This window comes from Eschrichtius robustus, chromosome 3 (genome assembly GCF_028021215.1).
Source record: "Eschrichtius robustus isolate mEscRob2 chromosome 3, mEscRob2.pri, whole genome shotgun sequence".
In the NCBI taxonomy this organism is placed as follows: domain Eukaryota; kingdom Metazoa; phylum Chordata; class Mammalia; order Artiodactyla; family Eschrichtiidae; genus Eschrichtius; species Eschrichtius robustus.
In genome coordinates, this window is record NC_090826.1 from 111,880,802 (window position 1) to 111,906,753 (window position 25,952).

The window sequence follows — 25,952 nt, forward strand, 5'->3', positions numbered from 1 at the left end:
GGGGAGAGCAGCGCTTGGGTGCCCTAAAGTTCTGCTTCCTGCAGCGCGACCGCCACCCTCACCCCAGTCCTCGAACCAGAACCCTGTGTTCATCCCTCTGCTTCACCCCTGCTATGGTAGGAGGGAGGAGAGGAGGGTCCAGGGTTCCCAAGCACCCGTCCAGAGAGGATCCCGGTTCATTACAGAGGCTCTGGAATTTCAACCCAGTTCTACCTATTCTTGTCTTTGTGACTTAACCTCTCTAAAATCTGTTTCCTTATCTTTAATACAAGACTTAAAAATAGTACCTACCTCAACGGGCTGTGAGCATTAACTAAAATAATACAAGAAAATGTTCAGCCCTGTTCCTGGCACAGAGCAAGCCCTCAACACACGTTCACTGCTGTCATTACCATCCAATGACACAAACCCCAGGAATAAGAAAGTGGGAACCGGGCTTCCCTGGTGGCGCACTGGTTAAGAATCTGCCTGCCAATGCAAGGGACACGGGTTCGAGCCCTGCTCCGGGAAGATCCCACATGCCGTGGAGCAACTAAGCCCGTGCGCCACAACTACTGAGCCTATGCTCAAGAGCCCGCAAGCCACAACTACTGAGCCCACGTGCCACAATTACTGAAGCCTGCGTGCCTAGAGCCCGTGCTCCGCAACAAGAGAAGCCACCGCAATGAGAAGCCCACGCACTGCAACAAAAGAGTAGCCCCCGCTCACCGCAACTAGAGAAAGCCCGTGCAGCAACGAAGACCCAACGCAGCCAAAAGTAAAAACAAACAAATAAATAAATAAATTTATTAAAAAAAAAAAAAGAAAGTGGGAACCAAGATTCATCAACCATGTATTTATTGAGCACCTATCCTGTACAAGATCCGATGCTGCAGAGTATCTGAAGATGAATAACATTCCTGGTCCTCAAGGAGCTCATAATTTTTGGACCCAACCTCAGGTGGGGACAGAGCTTTCCCACCCCCTAGTCCCAAGAAAAGAAATCATCAGGGTGGGTGTGAGTAAGAAACATCTGTGTTTCAAGGAGAAAGTTTTATTTGTGGGGAGTGGGGTACTGCCCAGCCCTGCCATGCCCACCCCCATCCCGGCCAGCCGGCTTTACTTCTTTCGGATCTCCAGGGCCTTCTCCTTCCTGATCTCCTTGGCCAGCTCCCCAATCAGTCTCCAGTACTCGTTGAACTTGAGCTCTGAGTCCTGATTCACATCCAAGCTCTTCATCTTCTCATCTAAGGAGCCCACATCCTGAGGAGACACCACAGGGAAGAGTGGGGTTAGAAACGAGGATTTTGACACAGGCAGGGAAGAATTGCCAATCGCCACTCCCTTTCCTCAGAGAGCACTAGGATCTGCCCCAAACCTTCAGGACAAAGCTGCAGCCCCAACACAGGACTGCCCGGGTGCCCAACTCCAAGGGGAAGCAGAGGAGGGAAGTGGGGAGCCTGTTTATAGTGTTTGCTGTGGTCTAAATATACCCACCATGGCGCATTAGGAACCATAAACATGATGTCACTGAACGCAGAGAGAGGAAGAGATGCACACAATGGGCCTTCAACTGCAGGTATGGGTGGGCTCCAGCACGCCGCTGTGCCAGCCCTGGGATAAGCCCAAAGACACTCGGGGAGCCCTTGTAGGCATTGACTCACTCTGACCACCCACAGAGCCTTCTCAGGCCACACTCCTCCATTACAGAAAGCTGGAGAAGTTCACAGCACTTGGCTGCCCATTTGCATAATCCTAATGCCTTCTCATTCTTCCATTTGGGTCACTAGCCTGGTAGATCAGAGGAATGGCAAGGACACAAGGTATGTGGTTTCCTAGGGGGCCCTTGGCAAAGTCTCTCCCAGCAGAACTGTGAAATCTAAGGATATTCTAAGTTGGACCATCATGATCAAAGGATTTGTTGCCAGATAAGTAACCACAACCAGAAAGTTGACTGTTGAACAATGGATCCATGTCAAACCAGACAAGGGTGCCTCAGGCAGAGCTCATGCTAAACATCTGAATCAACATTTGGATGAAGGCAGAGAAGCCTTGCCAAATCTATAGATGGCACAAAGCTAATTTATAGAAGAGCTAAACAAGACTTTTTTTAAAGCTACAATCATGCTTATTTATAAAATACTATAAGTATTGCCAGTGGAAGGCAAAGATGCCCAGTGTAACACACGGAGGGGGAAAACACACACTTAGTCAAGAGAAAGAAATAAAAGGTAAAATTGTTGGGAAAGAAGACGCAAATTCACCTCTTATATTAGCAATTATATAATTGTATACCTAGAAAAAAACAAAAGCGTGATAAAGGTTAACATTTCAACAAGTGTAAGCACTTAATAGTGCTGACTGTTCTGAGCATATGCTGAACACCCTACATGCTTTATATCATTTAATCTTCATAATCCGCTAGAATGAAAGGCTCCTGAGCACAGGGACCTTGTCCGTCTTGTTCACCACCATAATGCCAGTGCCTGGGAGAATGTCTGGCACATAGCAGAGGCTTGTTCACTACTATAACCCAAAGCCTAGGACAGTGTCAGAACAGAACGTAGTAGGCACTCAATAAATACTGACTGAATAAATGCAAGAACAATCCAACAAGGACAGTATTATTATGAGTCCATTTCACAGATGAGAAATGAAGGCTCAGAAAGATTAAACAACTAACCAGGGATGACAAGCTAGACCCTGCATTTGAACCTAGACTGTCGGACTCTGAGCTTCTGCTCTTACCCACTAATCTGTATTTCTTCCCCCAAAAAACTATTAGAAATGATAAAGTATCAGGTAACAATATTAATACACAAAAACTAATACCAGTTCGAAAATATAATATGAAAGATCCCACTTAAAATAGTAAAAAATAAAATAAAGCACTCAGGAAAAAATGTAGGACTCTATTAAGCTTTTGTGAAGAAAACTGAACTGAAGGATATGAAAGAAAACAAGAATAAATAGAAAAACATACTTTTTTTACAGAGAAGGATTCAATAGTGTAAAGATGTCAATTTTCCCTAAAATAACATTTTTATATAATCCCAATTAAAATATTTACAGGATTCTTTTTAATATGATTAAATGTTACTAAAATTCTTCTTGAAAAATCAACATGTGGGATCTACTGGTAAAATTCTGAAAAAAAAAACAATAATGAGGGAGAACCAACCCTACAGGCTATCAAAGCATATTTTAAAACCACAGTAATTAAATGAGAATGTTTCTAAATAAGTAATAAACAGATCAATGAAACGGAATAAAGAGCCCCAAAATATACATGTGAATTGAAAAAATAATAAGTGGGGTACTTAACATCAGTAAGAAAATTTTAATAATAAAATAAAGTCTGGGAGTTTTTTAATAAGTTAAACTGGGGAAGACCTTTCTAAACATGGCATAAAACACAGAAGCCATTCAGGAAAAGTTTGACAGATTTGACTACATAAAAATTTTTTATATTCTGTATGGCAAAAACGACCAAAAACAAACTCGAAGGACAAAGGGCAAATTAGGGGGAAATGTTTGCAATGCACATAATAGACAAAGGCTATTTTCTTTATTTATAAAGAGCTATAATAAATCAATATGGAAAGAAAAACTCTTTGATAAAAGAAACAAGCAGTTCACAGAAAAGGCAATATATATGCCTATCAAAAATATTTTTTGAAGTTCTATTTCACTCAGAATTAAAGAAGTGTAAATCAGAACAAGACACCATTTCCACATATTAGATTGGCAAAATTTAAAAGCTCAGTAAGGGCTTCCCTGGTGGTGCAGTGGTTAAGAATCCGCCTGCCAATGCAGGGGGCGTGGGTTCGAGCCCTGGTCAGGGAAGATCCCACATCCCACATGCCACGTGCGCCACAACTACTGAGCCTGCGCTCTACAGCCCACGAGCCACAACTACTGACCCTATGTGCCACAACTACTGAAGCCCGCGTGCCTAGAGCCCGTGCTCCAACAAGAGAAGCCACCACAATGAGAAGCCCGCGCACCACAATGAAGAGTAGCCCCTGCTTGCCACAACTAGAGAAAGCCTGCACCCAGCAAGAAGACCCAACGCAGCCAAAAATAAAATAAATAAAATAAATAAATAAATTTATAAAAATAAAATTTAAAAAAAGCTCAGTAAGACCCATTTTGGGCAAGGATGTGGGAAACAGGCAGTCGCATGCACTGCTGGTGGCCATGAAAACAAGTACAAACTTGTTGAGAGGCAAATTAATAATCTCCATAAAAATTAAGAACAAACCTTTTGACCTAATATTTATACTGCCAGACATTAACTCTATAAATATTTTCCCTTGAGTATGTAAAGATATATCGATATAAACAACATTTGCAAAAGGGAAAAGTGAACACAAGACAAATGTTCATCAATAGAGGACTGGCTACATAAATTTGTGTTAAGCTACATATTAGAATACAGTACACCATTTTTTAAACTGGGAAAACAGCCTATATGCATTGTTACATTTTTAAAAAGCTATTTGTAGAACCATAAGTAAGATGCATTTATTCATTCACTCACTCAACAATTTTTACTTCTTTTTTTTTTTTAATTTATTTATTATTTGTTTTTGGCTGTGTTGGGTCTTCGTTTCTGTGCGAGGGCTTTCTCTAGTTGCGGCAAGCGGGGGCCACTCTTCATCGCGGTGCGCGGGCCTCTCACTATCGCGGCCTCTCTTGTTGCGGAGCACAGGCTCCAGACGCGCAGGCTCAGTAGTTGTGGCGCACGGGCCTAGTTGCTCCGCGGCATGTGGGATCTTCCCAGACCAGGGCTCGAACCTGTGTCCCCTGCATTGGCAGGCAGATTCTCAACCACTGTGCCACCAGGGAAGCCCATTTACTTCTTTTAAACTTTTTTACTATCTCACTTATTCCCTCAGTATTTTATTGAGCACCTAACTAGGAGTCAGACACTAAGTGCTGGAGATAAAACAGTGAGCAGATTCCTTTCCTTCATGGAATAAGAATGTTTCCTACATGGAAAGGAAGGAAATTATATGTTACTTCTTGGTAATGTAAAATTGTATAATGGAGGCTAAGTTGTGAAGGAAGTGTTCTGTAAGAAAATAGCCCAGGGTAAAGGAACAGAGCACAAGGAGGTGATCTCTGTACTCAGTGGTGAAGGAAGGTCATGCTGAGGATTTGCCATCTGAGCAGAAATCTGTCAAACGAGGAATAAGCCTAGCAGATACCTGGGGGATGAGCATTCTGAACCAGGAGAGGAAAAGTAGAGACAGCACAAAGTGGAGAGTATAAGTAACTCTCACTGCTTTTGAGGAGTTTTACTACAAAGGGGAACAGAGATGTAAGGCACAGCTGGAGGGAATTATAGGGTCAAGGGAGGTTTTCTTTTATTTTAAGACGGGAGACAGTACAGCATATTTGTAAACTGATCAGAACAATCTAGTAGAGAGAGAAATTTTGATGATGCAAGAGATTAGAGGAAGAATTGAGGGCTTTCCTGGTGGCTCAGTGGTTAAGAATCCGCCTGACAATGCAGGGGACACGGGTTTGAGCCCTGGGCTGGGAAGATCCCACATGCCGTGGAGCAACTAAGCCCGTGCGCCACAACTACTGAGCCTGCGCTCTAGAGCCGCGAGCCACAACTACTGAGCCTGCATGCCACAGCTACCAAAGCCCACGTGCCACAACTACTGAAGCCCACGCGCCTAGAGCCCGTGCTCCACAACAAGAGAAGTCACCGCAATGAGATGCCTGCACACCGCAACGAGGAGTAGCCCCTGCTCTGCGCAACTAGAGAAAGCCCGTGCGCAGCAACGAGGACCCAATGCAGCCAAAATAAATTTAATTAATTAATTAATTTTTTTTAAAAAAAGGAGGGGCTTCCCTGGTGGCGCAGTGGTTGAGAATCTGCCTGCCAATGCAGGGGACACGGGTTCAAGCCCTGGTCTGGGAAGATCCCACATGCCGTGGAGCAACTAAGCCCGTGCGCCACAACTACTGAGCCTGTGCGTCTGGAGCCTGTGCTCCGCAAAAAGAGAGGCCACGATAGTGAGAGGCCCACGCACCACGATGAAGAGTGGCCCCCACTTCCCGCAACTAGAGAAAGCCCTCGCACAGAAACAAAGACCCAACACAGCCAAAAATAAATTTATTAATTAATCTTTTAAAAAAAGATTAAAAAATAAAAATTAAAAAAAGGAGGAAGAATTGAAAGAGTAACGTCTTTAAGTAGGTGAGAAGGGATGGGATTTAGTGCACCAATGGAGCGGCTGGCCTTAGCAGCAGAGACAGATCATTCATATTAACAGGAAGGAAGGCAGGAAATGTGCTGATCGGTTGGTAGTTTTGGGGGAGGAAGCATATAGAAGTTTCCTGATGGCTTTTATTTTTCTCAGTGAGAAAACTTCTCAGTGAGAGGGAGACTATGAAAAGAGGTACTGGAGTTTAAGGAGAAAGGAAAAGTTGTGAAATAATCATCTGAAAGAGCTGGTAAATGAATTAACTAGGGAAATGTCGAAGAATTGCCAGGCATTGCTAAGGGTCCTACTGGGGGCTGTGGTTATAGATTTAAAGTGAGACAAGTCAACAACATGGCAGTGCATTTTTCTCTAGCCAGATTCAGCTGTACAAGCGCAGACACAGAACAGTGGGTTTCACCAACAAGCTAATGAAGCTGAAATGTTGGATTTAACCTGGGTTGGGATTTTGCCAAATAACTAGGACAGAGAGAAAGAGAATCAAGGGAGTTGAGCGAGTGATTACAGTGGTGAGCCTTAGAACCCAGCTGAGTAAGAAGGGAAATGAGGGCTCGAGGGATGGTGATGGAAGATGAAAAAGTGATAGGGTCAAGAGACTGAAGTTCCCAGCGGAGTCAGGAAGTCGTGGAGTGGAGGAACTAGATAGAGGAACAGAACTGGAATGACAGGAGGTGGTAGACAGAGAAAGAGAGGCCTGAAATTGAGATTATGGAGATGGTGCATTGGTAATGACAAGATCTAAAGAATGGACAGGGCAGCAGAGTGGAGGGGCAGGGATGCTGAGATGCAGGAAGACAGAACCTTTGAAAGTAAGGAGTTGAAGAAATTGAAAGGCTCAGGGACTTCCATGGTGGTCCAGTGGTTACGATGCCGGGCTCCCAATGCAGTGGGCGTGGGTTCGATCCCTTGTCTGGGAACTAAGATCCCACATGCCGCGCAGCGCAGCCAAAAAAAAAGAAACTGAAAGGCCCAGGTGTTGAATAAGTTGTCTGTGTGGATATTGAAGATAATGACAGTGGCAGTGATGAGAAGAAAAACAGTAAGCCAGAAGCTGAAGAGCTATAAGGTGTGCAATTAGAAGGGTGGCACGTGGTACATATGAGCTTCCAAGGAGCTGGGTGTCTTAGGAAGGAGAAGAGGGAATTCCCTGGCCGTCCAGTGGTTAGGACTGTGTGCTCTCACTGCTGAGGGCCCGGGTTTTAACCCCTGGTCGGGGAACTAAAATCTCACAAGCTGCGCGGGTGCAGCCAAAAAAAAAAGAAGAAGAAGAAGAAACTAAGATCTGGAAGTTGCAATGAAAAGCAAACAGGTCACTATCTGCATGTCAAGGCCCAGAGGGAGTTGGATTTGGAAGAAAAACCAGTCATTATTTGACAAGGCTACAGGGAATGCTGTACTTTCAGGGCAGAGCCTGAAGTTTCCTGTGAGAAGAGGAAGGGAAAAGTCTAAGGATGTAGGAGATATTGCAAATGATAGACTATGAATTTCAGAGACTAGTTTGTGTTTTTTTTTTCTAATCCATGTTCACACACTTTTATGTGCCTTTGAATTTTCAGAAAGGACGTAAAAGAAACTGTTTACAGCCTGGGATGATGTGCCAACCCAGAGCGGATGAAATGTAAATCCCTACTCCACCCTGTGAATAAGAGAGAAAGAATGATCCTGTCAGTTGCATTATTGAGGGGATTCCCAGAGGGGGTGGGGAATAATCACAGACCACTTACAGGGACCTCCTATACTGAGATTCTATGACTCCATTAATTTGGCTGTGTTTTTATTTTTGACAAACCCTTTCCCATAGCTGGGCCTCGGTTTCTGTATACGTGAAGTGAGGAATTTGGACCGTGTTTTCTCTTGGCCTCCTTCTAGCTCTGATGGTCTATGAATCTCCTGGAAGCCAGCTCTGGGTCCAGTCCTGCGTTGGGGAAATGAGACCAGAGAGGCACAGAGAGACACCACGAGAACACGACAGCATGATCTGATGGGAGCACAAAGCCCAGTACAACACTCGCACTCACACAGACATAATATTACCTAACTCTACACACAAACACACCAGGCAAGAACACCCAGAACCATTTACACGTGCAGTCACCACACCCCCCTCCACAGTACACCTGTGGTCACCTTATCATGCTCAGTAATAGATCCTCGTATACACAGTGTCCCACAGCCACTGGCTCCCAAAACCTCACACCCAGAGGCCCCCACCTACCTTGAGCAGGTGAGGCAACTGCTGAGTGACCAGTTCCTTAAACTCATTGATGCTGAGGCTGCCCTTCCGGCCCTCCTGCCCTGCAAAGGTGAAGAAGGTGGTGACCACAGTCTCAATGGCCGCCTCCAGCTCAGTCAGTGGTTCGGCTGCCATTAGGACCCTGGGGCTGGAGCTGATGTCCTCACGGGGCTGACCTGCAGGAGGGGGAAGAGAAAGAGAGAGTCAGGACAGGCCAGAGCGCCCCTGCCCTGGCGCTGCCACCTCAAGCCTCTGCCTGGAGGAGGCCTCAAGGGGAAGTAGGGAAGGGACAGGGATGCAGGGATGGAGATTGGGGCAGGGGACCAGGCAATGGTACCTCAGTGTAGGTGGGGGAAGAAATGTTCACTTCCAGAAACCCCTTCCTCTCTAGGTCTCACAGTCTGGGGGTCCTTTTGAAGTGGCCGTGTCTCAGGGACCCCTGTGTGGTGGTCCCTCAGTCTGGAGACCCCTCTGTCTGGGAGCAGGCTTTCAGTCTGGGGGGTCCTTCTTTGGAGTCCTCTCAGTCTGGTGGCCCCTCTGTGGGGTTCAGTCCCGAGGGTCCTTTCTTGGAGCTTAACTGGCCTCAAAGGGTCATGGGGTTGTTTGTCTCCAAAGCTTGTTTGTGCAAGGACCTGGGTCTCCACCCGCCTGCATTGCACCCGCCCACACACACACACACACACACACTGGCCGCTCTTCCCAGCAGAGAGGCCGGGGTCTGGCAAATGCCCAGCTGTGGTCAGGGTTGGCTCGGTCTGGGCAGACCCCGCCTCTCTGTCTTCCCGCTCGCCCCTCCCCTCGGGGGCAGCTGGGCACACTGCGGAGCCCAGGACCCCATAGCCCTCCCCGCCCCCGTCTCCCAGCGACAGGGTCCTGGATGGGGCTCCGCTGACTGCCCGCGCCCAGGAGGGGCTTGGTACTGGCACTCACAGTGCCCGGAGTGGAGGGGCGCCGGGGGCGGGGGGGGAGGTACGGCTGGGGCAAGGGGGCATGCCCAATCATCCTCCCTTTTCCCACCCACCCCCTGCCCTCTGCAAGGACTGCTGCTGGATTTCCCAAAGCCATTTCCTGAATCCCAGTCTGAGCCGGCTCCAGGGTAGGGACCTGGGAGCCCAGGGCGGAAAAAGGCTCCCCAGGCACCCTCCAGAGGTAAGGGTTGCGACTCACCGGGGCAAGGAGATGGGATGCAGCGAGCAGGAGCCCTAGGGCTGAGGTTTATAAGCGTCCCTGGAGGGAGGAAAGAGCCCCTCCCGAGCCCGGAGGTGTCAAGTTTCCGTCGTGCATTCTGAAGAGAGCGGAGCGCCCAGTCACGCCTCCCGCCCGGCCCTCCCCACCCCAAGCAATCAGGCCTGGAACCCTGCCCCCCCCCCGCAACGCAGCCCACCACAGCCTCCACTTGGTGAGGGGGAGGGCCCACCTGGAGCTGCCTGGCCAGATCCCATTCAGCAGGCATCCTGGGGTCCCATCCCTCCCAACACGGGGAGCCTGCTGCCCCACTACACCCGCCCCCTCTGATCTGGAGTATGTATGTTGCGGGGTGGGGAGGCCACTGCAAATTCAAAGAATCAACTGAGGGAGCTCGGCACTGAGAGGTCCCATCTAAGAAACACCACAAGAGGGCCCCTCAGAATGGGATCCCACCAAGGACCCTGCAGCTCTAGACCCCTACAGAGGATCCAGACTGAGACCCCACAAACAGAGGGGGACCCAGGCCAAGCCCCCCACAGAGGAGACCCTGGATTGAAATCCCGCGGTGGGGTCTCAGGCTGAAACCCCTCGGGGAGACTCCCAAGACTAAATTATTCACTGAGAAGTTCCCTCGCTGAGCCCCTCAGCCAGGTGCGTGTACCTCTTCCTGGCCTAGCAGCATACCCAGTACTGTGGGAGGCAGGGGGAGCCAAGAAGGCCTCTGAGTGTTCCTTCTTCCCAGGACCTTTCCCACCTCCCTTCCTCCTGGGCCCTGCCTTTTGGGACCCAGCGTGGGGGGAGGCAGGGGAGGCTGGAGAAGAGGACACAGGACAGCCTGTTCCAGCCCGGGAGACAGAGGGCGCCTCTGTCCACTCCTGGCCCCTTGCCCCACTGGGTGTCTGTCTGTGAAGGGGTGGAGCCAGTGGGGGGTGTCGGCGGGGGAAGGACGACTGAAGACAGGTCTCCCCACACAGCTCCGGTAGCCACATTTGCAGCCTCGTCTGTCTGTCCAGAACCTGCTCCCAGGCTGACAGTGAGTATCCTGCCCCATCTGCCTCGGGTCCCTGCCCTGGTCAGCCTTGCGGAAAGGGGACTTCAGCAGGGCTCCAGAAGTCTGGGGAGGATGGCACTGTGGTGCCCTGAGGGTCTGGGAGGAGCTCGGGATTTGGGGGAGACAGTGGTCGGAAGGTGGTGAGGGGAGGCAAGTGAAGGACGGAGGGAGATCCGGGAGCTCAGTGAATAAGGAAGCCAGTGGGGAACGCAGCCACTGAGTTTCCAGGAGACCAGGCCCTCCTACCGCAGAGCTCTCATGTGCCCCCGCAAGCCTCCCTCCATCTCCCAGGTGTTGGGGAGGAGACCCAGCTCTCGCCTTGCTTCCAGCGGTGTAAGAATAAGAAAGCAGATGGACCAGCTCCTTCTGCCCACCCACCCCCCGCCAGCCTTGGTCTCTCTGCCACCCCACCCAGCCTTGCCAAGAGCTCAGGTCCCAGGGAAGTTGGGGGGCGGGGGTGGCAGAGCATGAATCATGTGATACCAGGAAGGGGGCACGAGGGTACAGGGTACTATACCCACTCCCACTCTCCCTTCATGTGACCTCCCCTTTCTCCTCCTCCTCTTTCTTGGCCCAGTTTCTCCACTCCTCTTTCCTCTCATTCTTTCCCTTTGTTTTTCTGTCTGCCCCCTCCCTGCCAAGGTCCTCTCAGAATGGGCCCTACGCAAAATCACAGGCTGCTTTAGGTCTCCAGGCAACCTCTATGTGCCTCTCCTGGATGGCGCTGATAACTGAGCCACCAGCACCCGTCCCTCCGCGCCCCCCAAGCCGCCCCCCAGCTTATCCCCTCCATCAGCCCCAGCTTGGGTTCCATCTCCCCCGTGTCTCTGTGACAACCGCTTCTCACGTCCGGAGTTCAGGTGACATTCACAAGGGCCCCATTGAAGAGCTAGGATGTCATCCGATCAGGGCCCATTGTCCAGCCCCTCAGGTCTGGGGAAGGATGGGGACACCTGATCTGAGACACCTGAGCTGCCCCCTGAGGCTGTGGAGGGGCCGACGTCCCAAGGCCAAGGGAAAGAGACCCCCTGGCTTGGCAGTCCCCTCTCCTCAACAGACCCCTCCATTTTTCCCCTCCTCTCTCCCAGCCCCTTGGATTCAGAGGACCCCATGCACTCAGCCTTTATCTCCCCTAACACATACCAGCCCCATTCTCCCTGCTACCACTGTCCCCACATCACGCAAGTTGGGCCTGGGGGTGGGAGTGGCAGGGACAAGATCCCACAAGAGTCCTCTCCCCCTCCCTGGGAGCCCTGGCTCCAAGGAAAAGGCTCAGACATTCCTCTTTCCCTTTCCACCACCACACAGTAGAAGGGCTGAATCTGCAGAGAAGCAAGACGAACCAAACTAGAGGTAACAGAGGGAAGCCAAAGTGACATGTTCAGGAGAGAACAGGGTAGAAGGACCAAGAGAGGCCCCCAGTCTGCTGACAAGAAACTCAGAGGCAGTGAGACGCCCCGTCCCCATGAACCTTGGGCCACCCACTCGGACTGCCACCCTATCCACCAGGCCGACCAAGGGCACCAGATTGACTCCTTGCTTGGGGTGGGCAGCAGAGTCAAGGCTATAGAGGGGAGCCCAGCCCACCATCCCCAACAGCAGATCTTGGCTGTGCTGGGCAGGCAAGTCCAGGGTAAAAATAGAGCCAGAGGAAGCCAGGCCGGGTCCTGTGACCACCCCTACCTGCCTGCCCCACCCTCCTCAGTATCCAGGCAGCCAGGAGCACTGCAAAGTCCACTGCAGGCCTCTAGAGCCAGCCCAGCTCCAGCTGTTCTACCTCCATGCCCAAAGCCCTGACTCCCTCTGGCTGGGGTGTGGATTGAAGGGCACAGAGAATGAGGCTAGACTTAGGTCTGAACAGTTGTGGTGGGGCTCCAATCTCATGGCTCTTTGAGCTGTGGGCCCCTACCCCAACCCCAGCTACCCCAGGCATGGTCCCCAGCTCACTTCCATGGTGGGACGTGGGTAGGTGAGCTGCGAGATGGGCTCTGAGCTGGAGACGGCAATGGAGACTCTCATCAATGTGTTCCACGCCCACTCGGGCAAGGAGGGGGACAAGTACAAGCTGAGCAAGAAGGAGCTGAAAGAGCTGCTGCAGACGGAGCTCTCCGGCTTCCTGGACGTGAGCACAGGGTGGGGGGGGGTACAGGGTGGAGTGGGCGAGGGGTGGGGGAACAGAGTGGGCACCTCCCTGCCATCTCCCCACCCCACCCCAGCTCAGCCCAACCATCTCCTTCCTCTCCCAGACTCCCCTGCTCCTCTGGGTTCAAGTCAAAATGCCCTGATTTACTGGTCACCTGTTAAGGGCTAGGCCCTGTGTAGATGCATCAATAACAAAACACACAGTCTAGCAGGGAAGGACTGACACTTGAAAGTAAACCTTGAACACCAGGAAGCACCCGGGGCCTTAACAGAGGTGCCAGAAAGGATTATGGGAGAATACTAACCTGACTGAAGTGGACGGCTTCTCCAAAGAGGTGGCACTCAGGCCCCTGGAAGATTATTAGGGTAAATGAAGACATTTTAGGAGGAGGTACAGTATCTGAACAAGAGCATGTGAGAAAGAAGATGGAGCGTGCTCAGTGGTTTTGACTGGACTGAAGGATGCAGAAGAGAAGCCAGTAGAAAGTGTACCAGCCTTGAGATTTTATGAGACCTGGGTTCAAATTCTGGCGCTGCCACTTAATAGCTGTGTGACTTTGGGCATGTTCCTTAACCACCGACTGTCAATTTGTTTCTTCTCTAGAATGGGACTAATGAAAGCTACTTCATACTATTTGTGCTAGAATTAAATGAGACAGTGCTTGTAAAGCTCCTAGTGTAGTGCTTCTCACGTTGTAGGCACTCGACATATGGTAATTGTTTTTATTATTCTGCCTTGTTAAGGAGCTGATTCTGTAGGCAACAGGAAGCCACAAGTATTTTGTTAGTTTTGAGGAGGGCAGCAAGAGTCCCATAATTAGAAGTAGTTCTCCCTCTTGCTCATCTCTGCCTCCTTCTCCCCAATCAACCAGCCCCCATGCCCCCGACTCAGTGCTGTTCATTTCCCTGTACACCTACCTCTCCGTCTCCTCCCTCCACAGGCCCAAAAGGATGCAGATGCTGTGGACAAGGTGATGAAGGAGTTAGATGAGAATGGAGATGGAGAGGTGGACTTCCAGGAGTATGTGGTGCTGGTAGCTGCCCTCACAGTGGCCTGTAACAACTTCTTCTGGGAGAACAGTTGAGCAGACGGCCCCAGTGGGCAGCGCCCTTCGCCTCCACCCTACCATACCTGCCCCTTCACCCTGCTTCCCCCTCACCCCACTTTTCCCTCCCCACCAACAAGGGCGCAAGAGTAGTGGGCCAGGCCTGCAACTCATCTTTCATTAAAGGCTCCTCTCTCACCAGCCGCCAGCTGCTGTCTGTCTCCTTTGGGGTATGGAAGTGGGTGGGGAAGTGAAGGCTGCTCACTCCCAACTTGCCTTATTTGGGGAGGGATCTTATTTTGAGAGAGGTCAAGGGGCCATTACATCTTCCTACTTAAGGAATGCTCAAGGCCCAGGAAGGTTGGGGTTCAATGTCCCAGCTGGAAGTGGAGGAGACATCAGCTTCTCAGATATAAAGCCAGAAGAATTTCCCTTCAGCCTTCAAAGAATATGTACTGAAGACCTACCGTGTGCTAGACAACCTATGGGAACTGGGGACACAGCAGTGAGCAAAACAAACACGACCCTCAACATCACATAGGTAAAGTCCAGTAAGGATGCCAAAACATACACACATACATGCTAGGAAGGAAAATGAAAGGATCTGATGCACGTGATTGGGGTGGGGGGTGTTGAAGACGTGTTCATACACTCATTCTTCAAACATGCGAGCCTTTTATGGTGTGTCCAGCCATAATGAAAATCCCGCATAGGTCTACATCAAAATCCACATGGATGGCAGATGGCGAGAGAGGACACGGAAGGGGGAGCAGGGACGCAAAGGTCCCCCACAAATAACTATTTAACAACGTTCAGGCCAAGTTGGGGAGGGAAGTGAAGAGGAAAATATGGACGGGTGGTGGTGAGTGGTGCAGGATCTAGTAGAGGTGTGCACCCAGCACTGGCCCCCAGGCCTTGGCTGGGGCGTTTGTAGCAATCTGCAACCCTCTGACCGGGGCCAAGGCAAATGATGAGGAGAGAGCCAGTGCCAATTACCTGGGCCCAGTGGTCCACAAGAGAGACCAAGGAGGGACTTCCCTGGTGGCGCAGTAGTTAAGAATCCGCCTGCCAACGCAGGGGACGCGGGTCCCATCCCTGGTCCAGGAAGATCCCACATGCTGCGGAGCAACTAAGCCTGTGTGCCACAACTACTGAGCCTGCGTGCCACAACTACTGAGCCTGCGTGCCACAACTACTGAAGCCCACATGCCTAGAGCCCGTGCTCTGCAACAAGAGAAGCCACTGCAGTGAGAAGCCCGTGCGCCGCAAGGAAGAGTAGCCTCCGTTCGACACAGCTAGAGAAAGCCCACGTGCAGGAACAAAGACCCAAGGCAGCCAAAAATAAATAATAAAATTAATTAATTTAAAAAAAAAAAAAAAGAGAGAGAGAGAGACGGAGGAACATCCGCATAAAGAATTGTAGTCCGTCTGCCTTAGCTTGAGGGGTGGAGGGATGCGCCAGGAAATACGAACATCTTTTTGGGGGGGACAGAATCAGCCCCAGCGACCCAAGTTACTAACCCACAGCCCCCTTAAAACCCGGGAGCAGGGACTTCCCTGGTGGTCCAGTGGCTAAGACTCTGCACTCTCAATGCAGGGGGCCCAGGTTCAATCCCTGGTCAGGGAGCTAGATCCCACATGCTGCAACTAAGAGTTCATATGCCACAACTAAAGATCCTGCATGCTGCAACTAAGACCCAATGCTGCCAAATAAATACATATTTTTTAAAAGCTTTAAAAAATAATCCATTTTCCAAAAATAAACAGAGCTATGCCACTTGGCCACGCCCCTTCCTAGGCGGGGCGGGGGGAGGGGGCTGCATTTAATACAGACCAGGCCTTTGCTAAAGCCCCGCCTTCTCCCTAGGGCTCCGCCCTAATCCCGCGCAGGCGTGGCACAAATTTTTCGGCCCCTTAGTGGTGCGGCGGATCTGACGCATAACGTAACTGCGTCGACGCCATTTTAGCCGGTCCCTCTCCGTACTGGGTGTGGCGGCCATTTTGTTTTCGACACCGAGCAGGAGTTGACGGCAGCCGCTGTGGTGAAAGGCAGGAAAGGGCAGGCCGGTTAGCAGGCGAACGGGCCAACCGGACAGCCAGCCAACAGCAACGAACTAACCTAGCAATCTACCGCTTAACACATCTAACTAACCGCCCACCAAGTTAACCCGAGCCCCTCCACCATCAACTTAGATTCGGCCGGCCCCCGGCCCGCCTGCCGCAGCCGTGGTGGCAGCCCCGGGAGGAGCACTGGCGTCCGTTTCCTTCGGTACGTGTCTGTGGTGAGGAGGGCAAGAGTCCCGGGGAACGGAGAGGTCCGGCGGACGCGGAACGGGAGCTGGCGGGATGTGGAGGCAGACAGGGTGTCCGAGATGGAGGCCCCGGAGGGGGCGGAGCCCCTGAGAGGGAGGCGGGGGAGACCCCGGACTGGAAACTCGCCGCGGGATTGATGGAAAAGGTGGGGATTTGATAGGGTTAAAAAAGAATGTTGTTTGGTGGGTTGAGCAACGTTGGCGGTTCTCACAGGGCTTTGAGAGGGAAGGGAGATCAAAGGAGGACTACACGACTTTAGGGAACGTTGGAAAGTAATGGCGGCTTCAGGGTTAAATTTTGTGGCGCGCTCTCCGGGAGCGAACTCCCAGGTGAATGCCCATTTAGGGAAACCTTGCCTACTCCCTCCCTCCCCCAGCTCCGCAGGCCCTTGCTAAGGCTCCTACTTGATTCTGAAACTGGTATGCTTGTGTCATCTCTCTAGATCAGTGGTTTTCAGTTGTGGCTGCACAGGAGAAGCACCGAGGTAGACTTTTTTTTTTTTTTTTTCCCCCTTCGAGGTAGACTTTTTGGGTTTTTTTCCCCTTCTAGTTGCTGATCCCCAGACCTCACCATCAGAGATTGTGCTTTAAATAGTTTGGGCCCAGGCTTCTGTGTTTTGTTGTTTTTTTAAAAAAAAACTTCCTGCAGCCAAGGTTGAGAAGGACCGCTCTAGATGAAAAACCAAACTCTTAACACTTTCTTTGGCTAGGTCTAAGTCTGCCATTTTGGAGGCTTGGGCAGATATTTTCTGTCCTGTGGCCTTGGAGTTTATTAGTTTGAGGTAGCTAGCTTCTTAAGTTTAAGCACCTGAAATGAGTTTTGGTGTGATCGTCAATAGTCATTGATACAGGCCTTTTCATTCATTTTTGGTTGGGGCCTTTGGCACTTGTTGAAATGAGGTGGTCGTCATTCTCATTTGCTCATTCTGTCCATTGTCCTTTGTAGATTCTCGGGATTTGAAGATGGCTGCACAGTCAGCGCCGAAAGTTGTGCTAAAAAGCACCACCAAGATGTCTCTAAATGAGCGGTGAGGCAGCCAACAGCAACTTCAGCTCGTTCATAAGAAAACATTACTTAAATCGGCCCTGGGTTCCAATGCACAAAAACCGGTTTTAAACTAAATACCAACAGAAGGCTACAGACCTCTGTTCTTAGTTGCATCGTATGTGGTACACAAAACAAATTGGGCGGTTGTTTCAAAACCCCTTATCAGTAGATTTTTATGTTATGCTGTCTGAAATATTTATCTGGTGGGATGTATTTTAAAAAGACTCCTCACACCCTCCCTTTTCTTCACTTTTTTTTTTTTTTTTTTTTTTTTTTTTTTACATTGATACAGGGGTGGTGCAGCTCGGTAGCATGGTACCCTAGCTGCAGTAGGCTTGCTGCCCAGTCCAAGGCCAGCAGTGTTGTGTCTGGCCTGTAAGAGGCGGGTAGCAAGCTATGAATATGTCCAAAGGCCCTTGAATATCATTCTTGGGCCTTGTAAGAGGCACTCGCTTTGCTCCATTTCACTTTCTTTCCATTCTGCTTTTAGTTTGTTTTTGCTTTCAATTCTTCTACAACTGAATGTTCTTCTCTTTCATTCCATTAAACTTACCTTGACAGGAATAATAGAAGAGTGTCTTCACAAGCTCTTAAATGATTAAACTAATCTTAACTTTTTCAGAAATAATCACTTAGAGTCAGAAAAAGTAATCATTTGACACTAAGAAAAGTTAAGGCATTTAAAGGCACTTTCTGTCTCTGAGAGCTTTGTTCATTGAGTGCCTTCGACCAGTGACTTTATTAAGCTGATGTTAGACCACTAAAAGATTTACTTAAGTTTGTTTGCCTTTTCTGAAGCATATGTACTTATCTTTATCCCTTAGTGATACACTAATTCTCCATATTCATGTTACTACGTGAACAAATAGAGAATGTGATATGCTCCTATAATTTATGTGGGTGTATCATTTCCATGGGCTTTGAAGGTGCTCTAGTCCTTCCTTATATTTGCCCTTAAAATGCACCCGCAGGTCCCCAAAGGTTTTGGCTTGCTTTGTCTGTCTTTGAAACTACATCTTCTGTCTCTTGTCATCATATCTGCTTATTGCGTGCTTTTCATACTTTCTACCTCTCTAAAAGCCGTTACCTGAGCTCTTGTTATCACTTTTGATTGAATGTGCTACACTTAGCTGCATTTCTAAGTTTCTGATTCTTGCAAGTTTGTGGAAGCAGAGGAGTCTTTAACCCACATCAGCCTTGATCTAAGTGTACCACTTTACTTAAAGTTCGTGGGATCTGGAGCTCCTGGTCTAGCAAGCCATGAAAATGCCAATAAATGTTTTGTAATAAAGCGTTTATTTAAACATCCATTTTGTTCGACCTTGAAGCTTTACTAATATGCTGAAGAACAAACAGCCGATGCCAGTGAATATTCGGGCTTCGATGCAGCAACAACAGCAGCTAGCCAGTGCCAGAAACAGAAGACTGGCCCAGCAGATGGAGAATAGACCCTCTGTCCAGGCAGCATTAAAACTTAAGCAGGTGAGAGAATGGGTCTTAATGCTCCAGAAGCAGCTGGTGATCCCTGTCAGGTAGTCCACTGAGGCTGTCAGGATGCCATGGATAATTACGAGGTGGCTCAGGGCAAAAGCTGAACTTCTCTGGAGGAAAGAGAAGTTCAGAGAATTCTCATTTTGGCAGGTACCAATAAGTAACTTTTTGTTGTCTTTCTCTTTTAGGGAGTTTGCCATCAAGGTGGCCTGTTTTTCTGTGTTATCAATGAGTATTAATCTCTTTTGTTCTCTGATCCTTTGCCCTTAAAATAGATGCACTGGCTTTTTCCACAAAGAAATTTTGGTTTCTGTTTTAGATGATCTTCAAAAAATCCTTTATTTCTCATTAAATGCTTTACAAATTAGGGAAATGATTTTATTCTTTCTTCCCTAATACACGGAGTCTGAAAGGCCTCTTAGTCAAAGGTTTTCAATGCTAAACAGTAGAAAGAGTGGGGTGACCCTCATCTCCACAACACCTAAAGTTTTGTCAGTAAAGTAGAGCGAGAACACTGAGTAATTAATTTAAGAGTTAGCGGGTTCTCTTTCAAATTTCCAGTAAGAGATAATCCTATTCAGATCTGAAATAAAACCTGCTCTTTATTATTCATAGACTTTATATGCAAGTCCGGACAGTGGCTGTGGAAGGATATGTCCAAGCTGTGGCTGGGCGTCTGGAGGGCGGTGCCATGCAACTGTAAGGACTTTAACTGGTAGCACTGCATGGCTGTGCATAAAATCAGCAGTTAAATATAACACCCTTCCACCCCCACCCTGAACCACTGGGCTCACTGACCAAAAATAAACAAGGCCTTCTGCTTCAGCTGCCTTAAGCCTTGGAGTGGCTGCATTCATTCCAGACTCAGGAAAGCAGTAAAAGGCGCCACTGTTGTAAGAGTAAATATTAAAAACTGTTGAAGACAGGTCTCTGACATATTATTCCAAAGGACCTTTTAATAAGAAGCTTGGAACAGAGGCTGTGCAGAAGAAAGTAGCCTCTAGAGCACTGCTGTCCAATAGAACTTTCCACGGTGTTGGAAATGTTCTGTATCTGTGCTCTCCAATACAGTAGCCATTAGCCACATTGACTGTTGCGCGCTCAAAATGTGGCTAGTGCCATTGAGGATCTTAAATTTTTATTTTTATTTATTTATTTTTTTACTTGTAATTTAAATTAGCCACATGTGGCTAGTGGTTACCTTAGCATATAGCACAGCTCTAGAGTGGAAACTGAATGATACAGTTGACATCCTTCAGCTTCTTTTCAATGTTAGAGACTAGTATTGGTGGCAAGTAAGGGATGGGAAGGGAGAAGAACTTCTAAGTACTATGCATTCTCCCCTTAAAGCACAGGTCTTGGGAGAATGTACCAAGGATGACTAAACACAAGAGACTTGTAGAAAGAAGTCCTGACCTCATGTTGTTCAGAGCCTGCCCCTCTGATAAGAAGCAGTTTATGATCTCATGCTAGAAAGCTAATAATAATAACTCGCAGCATATGGTTGCAGAGAAAATCATTTGTAGTCATTTGTGGGTGAAGCCTGAGGACGCATAATTTATTTTCGTTCATACTGACTTATGGCGTTATAGGAGAACAGGTTTGCTAGGGCTTTGATGGTGTTCAAGGCTACATGGTCACCCTTTCCTCTGAAGGAATTTTAATTGTCTGAGATGTGGTCTTTGTAGTTTCTCTTTGAGGGACAGATTATTGAAAAATTTCTCTCTATGGTATGTCCTTGTTCTCAAATGTGGCCCTGAGTTTTATGATTATAGCTAAACTGTCTTAATTCTAATGCAGGTTTGGCTAGCTTTCTATGGAGATACATTTGAGTTATGTGTTTATTTTGAATTAAAAGTCATTATACTGAATTAATGGAGCTGTTTGCAAAGGTAGACATGGAATTACGGCTATTTAAGATATGTAAGGAAAGGAGATTTGACTTTTTTGTGTTTATTTACATCTTAAGGTAAAAAGTGGACCGTCTGGAGATAGATACTCAGAGGAAAAATGGAACACACTGGCCTCTTTGACTGAGAAATCAAACTTGTTCTTAAGTCACAAGAATTCAAATGAAATTGTAATTTAAACTTTGCCCAGAGTGTGATGAACTTCCTATGGTGTTTGAGTAAGCCTTTGAAGACAGTGGTAGTCCTTGGGCAGGTATGAATCCAGTCCTGTCATTGTCAACTGGTGGTTCAAAAACAGCAGAATCCAGGATTTGAAATACAGTGTTCTTATTAAAACTTATGTTCCAAGTAGTGGTTTATGACTTCTGTAGCCAAACTAGTGAGGTAATTTGTGCTGATGCCAATTTCATGGAACCATAGTCAAGCTTCTTAGAAGCTCTGGATCAGAATTCTGCTTGTTTTCTACCATGTTCTGAGGCAAAGGCGTGCTTCTGGTTTGGGATCCTTATGACACCCCGTGCAGGTTTATCTCCCGCCACACAGACATCTCACTTGCTTCTTTTTCTCTGCACTTTGAGTTGCTAAATCCCATTGGATTGCTTTTTTGATCTCAATTCCCTAACACCTTTTCTTCCAGAAGAGCTTAAAGCAGCGCCTGGGTAAGAGTAACATCCAGGCACGGTTAGGCCGACCAATAGGGGCCCTGGCCAGGGGAGCAATCGGAGGACGAGGCCTGCCCATTATCCAGAGAGGCTTGCCCAGAGGAGGACTTCGTGGGGGACGTGCCACAAGAACCCTACTTAGGGGCGGGATGTCGCTCCGAGGTCAGTGCTCTGCACCTGATAATTGTCGGGCCACACCCCCTTCCCTTTTCTCTTGGGCTGCTTATGGACACATTTGTTTAACATCTTTAAGCCTGAATTTGTATTAATATAATTAATAACTTCTGAAATCACATATTTTTAATAGCGCTGCATGTTTTTTATCGATACCATTCCTTTTCTGGTAATGTGCAATGGTGAGAGGCTAGGACCTGCGTTACAACAGGTAATTCATGTCATCTCCATTCCATTTTAAAACACCCTGCTGCTGCTTGAATCGAAGCACATTCAAGTTCTAGAAATAACTCAAATCTAAGAAACTTCTTGGCCTGTTGGCCTATATCTTAACTAATCATCTCTGTTCCTGGTTCTAGTGAAATACTCTATTACATCTGGAAAAAAGAGGACAAGTTGACCAATAGCACTTAGCTATATGTTACATTTTAGGCACTGTTATACTGTTCTCTATATAGTTCTTGTCCCCTACAAAACTGTATTGAGAGCAGGAACCATATTTATTTTTAAATCTGCCATAATGCTAGGCACCTACCTGTGATTATTCAATAGATACTCATTAGATGTATGTACTTAACTAATTGACTTAACTCCCAGCTTCTTCCAAAAGTGGATTTGTGGTCAGACTTGTTGAATTGATTGAATAAAGAGCAGCTTAATCTTTTCACACTCAGTGTGCAGCTTGCCCCACCCAACCTGAAAATTAACTGAATTAACTCTCATTTAACCCTCACCGCCTTCCTTTGGTTAGAATCTACTTTGTCTCTCTTGGATTTACCTGCATATACATTGTATGCCTCCTCTCCAAGGTCAAAACCTGCTCCGAGGTGGACGAGCCGTAGCTCCCCGAATGGGCTTAAGAAGAGGTGGTGTTCGAGGTCGTGGAGGTCCTGGGAGAGGGGGCCTAGGGCGTGGAGCTATGGGTCGTGGCGGAATCGGTGGTAGAGGTTAGTCAGCTACCAACTTCAGAGACTAGCTTCCCCTTATTTCTCTCCCTTCAAAACTCAGAGCCACCTTTCTGCACAGCTTTAAGTCATAGGCAGGCTTATTTGTTTGTCTTGTTTGTTTTATGAAACTGGCTTATTTTCTAAATTCCCATGCTGGTAATGTGGAGGTATGTCCTGGGTTTTCCAAGAACAGTCAGGTATGTGTTACAGAGCCAGATTATATTCAGACTTCTTTCAGGCTCTTGCAAATTTAAATTGTATTGTTAAAAATGACAGAATGGTCAGTTTGGCGTTTTATCTTTTTCTGTCCCTGACCCACCACCACACACCCCACCCCATAGCTCAAAACCCACTTTGAGTCTAAGAAGAGAAAGGAGGGAGATGTACAGAAATGAAGCAGAGTTAAAGAGGATGGTGAGGCTTGGAGCTAGGTATTGACTCTGAAACCAAGTAAATTCAAGATAAAGTTTGTGTCCATGCGAAACCAGAGATGACTTTTTTTGATCAAAGTAGAAAAAGCAAGATGGTATTGTGTCAGTTAACTAACTGACTCTTGTTGATAATCTTACCTTGAGACTTAGTGATACTTGTCCTGTGACCTCATGGCCCAGACTGGAAGAGAGTTTTTAATGGTGTTGCTGTTAATGCCAAATCTCATGGGAGTTTTCTGGCTTAGAGTTTAGTGGAAAACTCCCAGCAACACCTGTCCAGGAAAAATAAATATATATTCTTGTAGCCCCTGGATATATTTGCTTTGGTCTTTTTAAAGTGTGTGGTGGGTCTTCCATAATTTATGACCTTGAAGTTGCCAGGGGATAATAACTATTGGGAAAAGAAATTTGATAACCGAGGGCTTGTTTTCTTCTCTCGCATTATATGTTGCTTGGCTTATTGAGTGAAGTACAAGCTAGTTTGGGTTTCAGGATGAAATAGCATGTTTCCAAATTGTCTTGACTTGGTTTCTGAGAGAGACATCACAGGGATTGGGCGGGGAGGAGTCTGAAGTAGCTTTTCAGAAAGCTGGGTATGTTTTGTTAAGTGAATTGAAACCACCTCTCAGATAACCATAATTGTTAAAATGTGAATAGAATCGGGAGATAGAAATGGCTGGGACTACTCAAAATGTTTTTCCCCAATTCCCTTCATTGTTCCTATGTCAGAATAACTCCTCAGTCTCCTGACATAGGATCAGTTCATTAGGTTTGATAAATTTGAGGAGACGAGCTAATTTTTCAGAAGGATCTCCAGTAAAGTTTAATTTGAAAACTGTCTAGCTTCACACCCCTGTTTCTCTGTGCCCTTGTTACTTCCTCCCTATCTTACTAAATGGGATTATCTTTAATGTATTTTAATTGTAAACTTATGTAGCGAGTCTCGAATTTTAGTTTCTCTGTCTTAGGAGAGATAAAGAAATTTTTAATTATCAGTTAACTATATTCCCTCACTTTGTTGATAGAATAAAAAAATTTTAAATAGCATTTAGAGATGAGCATGTAATAAGGGATTCATTATGTGTGCTTTCTATGTGTTGCTTTCTACCCAGTATGTTTCCTGTTTTTCCAGACTTCTCTTTTGCCCTGCCCTTCAGCCTTTCTCAGCTAGGCCCCACTGCTCTAAGGGGCATTTACCATAGCACCAATTAAACTTACTTGTAACTGTTTTTCTTTTTTTTCCCTTGGGCCAGGTCGGGGTATGATAGGTCGGGGAAGAGGGGGCTTTGGAGGCAGAGGACGAGGCCGTGGACGAGGGAGAGGTGCCCTTGCTCGCCCTGTACTGACCAAGGAGCAGCTGGACAACCAACTGGATGCGTACATGTCAAAAACGAAAGGACACCTGGATGCGGAGTTGGATGCCTACATGGCTCAGACAGATCCCGAAACCAATGATTGAAGCCTGCCCACCCTCCTGTGAGATTCTTGTTAAAGTCACACATCTGTAAATAACCTTGAGATAACAGATGAGAAGAAACTTGATTGATGCTGGAAGGACCTATCATAATAGGCTATGGACTGACTTGCCACCAGTTTGTGCATTTAGTGTGTTCCTTTTACTTTTTGATACTGTGTTGTATGAAACCCTTTTTTCCTCTGACTTGGGTTTTGTTTTGTTGTTGTTTGGGTTTTTTTTCCTTTGCCCAGACTTCTCTTTGAACATGACTTTGTTGGCTTTGTGGCTAGTACACCCTCTTCCCCGCTCTGCCTTCCCTCACTTGTCATATGCTTTGATATTCTGACATTTCCTCTGTTCATCTCCCATGAAAAAGTACCAGAAAGAGCCCATCAATGTCCCTCCTTAATGTCTAGGTTTCTGAGTTACAGTTCTGTTCTGCATCATCTTTAAAGAGCCTCTTAAAAGTGTTTAGAAAATCTGGAGCTCAAAAATGCATTCTGCCACGCTGATGTTTTAGTAAAGTAAATTAGGAACTTTGACATAGCTACAGGGCCACCTAACAAGTTACACACGGTAGCAGCTCTGATTTGATTAAAGTTATTACCATGTACATTTACACCACATAACCAGTGTACTAGGTCAGGTATGTGCACTTTCTACCCTGGAATGAGAATTATAAACTTTTCCTCTTGGCTTTGCATCATGCCCAAAGAGGGTATTTTTGGATTGGCTTACACCTACAAAAGAGTGGGGAAAGCCGTTTGGTTTGGCAGATGCTTCAGAAGGGAAAGGGCTGGAAATTGATGGCAGATATCTGGTGGGAGGGGTCAGAAGATATCCATGCTGAAATGCTATTATCCTTATGTTTATACCAGGCCAATCTTGGGCTTCATTCATTGACTTTGTTTGACCCTTATTCCCCTTGAAGTTTTAATTAAGTTCAGCCATATTCTGTCAACTGTTCCAGTTTCAGTAGAGTCTATTGTTTCTGGTTCATTATAACAAGAAATTGTTCTCTGAAATCCAGTCAGGACTTTCTCTTTATTTGTTGGGCTCTTTGAAATATTATGGCCACTATAACAATATTTTGATATACCCCTTGTAGAGTTGAGAGTCCTTCATAGTTGTATTAAAATTTGGGGTGGGAGGGGGATGTGACTTTGGGGCAGAAAGTGAACAATTTGCCCTCTTTTGAATAATCCCCGAGGTAAGATTAACCACACAGAGTAATGTACCAACACATTTGGTCCATAGGAGGCTCAAACATAGTGGTCTCGGGGGCAGTCGAGGACCCTGGCCCTGGTTTCCCTTTTCGCCTGTGCTGTTTAAGGGAAAAGAAGAAGCTAACCACCTCTAATCAAACCAGTTGCCATTGAGCTACCTGGTACCCTAAACTGTTGGGAGGTTGTGTGTTATTGTAGACTGGGAAGGAAATTTTGGCCAGGACAACCTGAACTTGAATCCCATTTGTATGACCTGGGCTACTTAACCTCTGGATTGTGAAGCAAGTTTAGTTGTAGAAGGGAGAGCTTGAAAAGACCATGCGGGGTTAGGACAGAGCCACGCTCACATAACCAATCAGACCTAGTTTTGAAGTGTCTGAACTCTACTTATTCTTAATAGAAGTGGACTGTGAG

General features: G+C 47.3%; 3 protein-coding genes and 1 non-coding gene across 7 annotated transcripts; 3 read left to right on the forward strand and 1 right to left on the reverse strand.

Moving 5' to 3' along the window:
* Positions 1-820: 820 nt before the first annotated feature.
* Positions 821-9,739, reverse strand: S100A13 (S100 calcium binding protein A13). 2 transcript variants are annotated; one of them, XM_068540836.1, is made up of 3 exons: positions 9,622-9,739; positions 8,437-8,630; positions 821-1,242 (listed from the first exon to the last, which is right to left on the reverse strand). In XM_068540836.1, exons 2-3 carry the CDS (start codon positions 8,587-8,589, stop codon positions 1,099-1,101), a joined length of 297 nt encoding a protein of 98 aa, XP_068396937.1. In that variant the 5' UTR covers positions 8,590-8,630; positions 9,622-9,739; the 3' UTR covers positions 821-1,098. The 2 variants fall into 2 exon arrangements, with proteins under 2 accessions (XP_068396937.1, XP_068396939.1); XM_068540838.1 differs by lacking the exon at positions 9,622-9,739 and adding an exon at positions 8,792-9,091.
* On the forward strand, positions 9,268-14,082 carry S100A1 (S100 calcium binding protein A1). The gene is made up of 5 exons (XM_068540839.1): positions 9,268-9,370; positions 9,493-9,603; positions 10,617-10,675; positions 12,663-12,815; positions 13,777-14,082. Exons 4-5 carry the CDS (start codon positions 12,675-12,677, stop codon positions 13,918-13,920), a joined length of 285 nt encoding a protein of 94 aa, XP_068396940.1. The 5' UTR covers positions 9,268-9,370; positions 9,493-9,603; positions 10,617-10,675; positions 12,663-12,674; the 3' UTR covers positions 13,921-14,082.
* A 1,353-nt stretch (positions 14,083-15,435) lies between these two features.
* On the forward strand, positions 15,436-15,508 carry TRNAE-CUC (transfer RNA glutamic acid (anticodon CUC)). The gene has a single exon. It is a non-coding gene; the product is annotated as a tRNA-Glu (tRNA).
* A 351-nt stretch (positions 15,509-15,859) lies between these two features.
* On the forward strand, positions 15,860-25,341 carry CHTOP (chromatin target of PRMT1). Of its 3 annotated transcripts, none has more exons than XM_068540842.1 (6): positions 15,860-16,150; positions 17,140-17,221; positions 18,570-18,723; positions 21,283-21,466; positions 22,288-22,425; positions 24,110-25,341. In XM_068540842.1, the coding sequence occupies exons 2-6, from the start codon at positions 17,157-17,159 to the stop codon at positions 24,313-24,315; spliced, it is 747 nt and encodes a 248-aa protein (XP_068396943.1). In that variant the 5' UTR covers positions 15,860-16,150; positions 17,140-17,156; the 3' UTR covers positions 24,316-25,341. The 3 variants fall into 3 exon arrangements, with proteins under 3 accessions (XP_068396943.1, XP_068396941.1, XP_068396942.1); XM_068540840.1 differs by having other exon boundaries at positions 15,861-16,150; positions 21,280-21,466; XM_068540841.1 differs by lacking the exon at positions 15,860-16,150 and adding an exon at positions 16,231-16,339 and having other exon boundaries at positions 21,280-21,466.
* Positions 25,342-25,952: the final 611 nt, after the last annotated feature.

Excerpts from the sequence above, each read along its gene's own strand:
- S100A13 (XM_068540836.1), bottom strand. The coding sequence starts at position 8,589 with ATGGCAGCCGAACCACTGACTGAGCTGGAGGCGGCCATTGAGACTGTG. Across the intron at positions 1,243-8,436 it reads AGTTGCCTCACCTGCTCAAG|GATGTGGGCTCCTTAGATGA; the intron begins GTAGGTGGGGGC and ends GTGTCTCCTCAG.
- S100A1 (XM_068540839.1), top strand. The coding sequence starts at position 12,675 with ATGGGCTCTGAGCTGGAGACGGCAATGGAGACTCTCATCAATGTGTTC. Across the intron at positions 12,816-13,776 it reads AGCTCTCCGGCTTCCTGGAC|GCCCAAAAGGATGCAGATGC; the intron begins GTGAGCACAGGG and ends CTCCCTCCACAG.
- CHTOP (XM_068540840.1), top strand. The coding sequence starts at position 17,157 with ATGGCTGCACAGTCAGCGCCGAAAGTTGTGCTAAAAAGCACCACCAAG. Across the intron at positions 17,222-18,569 it reads AAGATGTCTCTAAATGAGCG|CTTTACTAATATGCTGAAGA; the intron begins GTGAGGCAGCCA and ends TCGACCTTGAAG. Across the intron at positions 22,426-24,109 it reads TGGCGGAATCGGTGGTAGAG|GTCGGGGTATGATAGGTCGG; the intron begins GTTAGTCAGCTA and ends CCCTTGGGCCAG.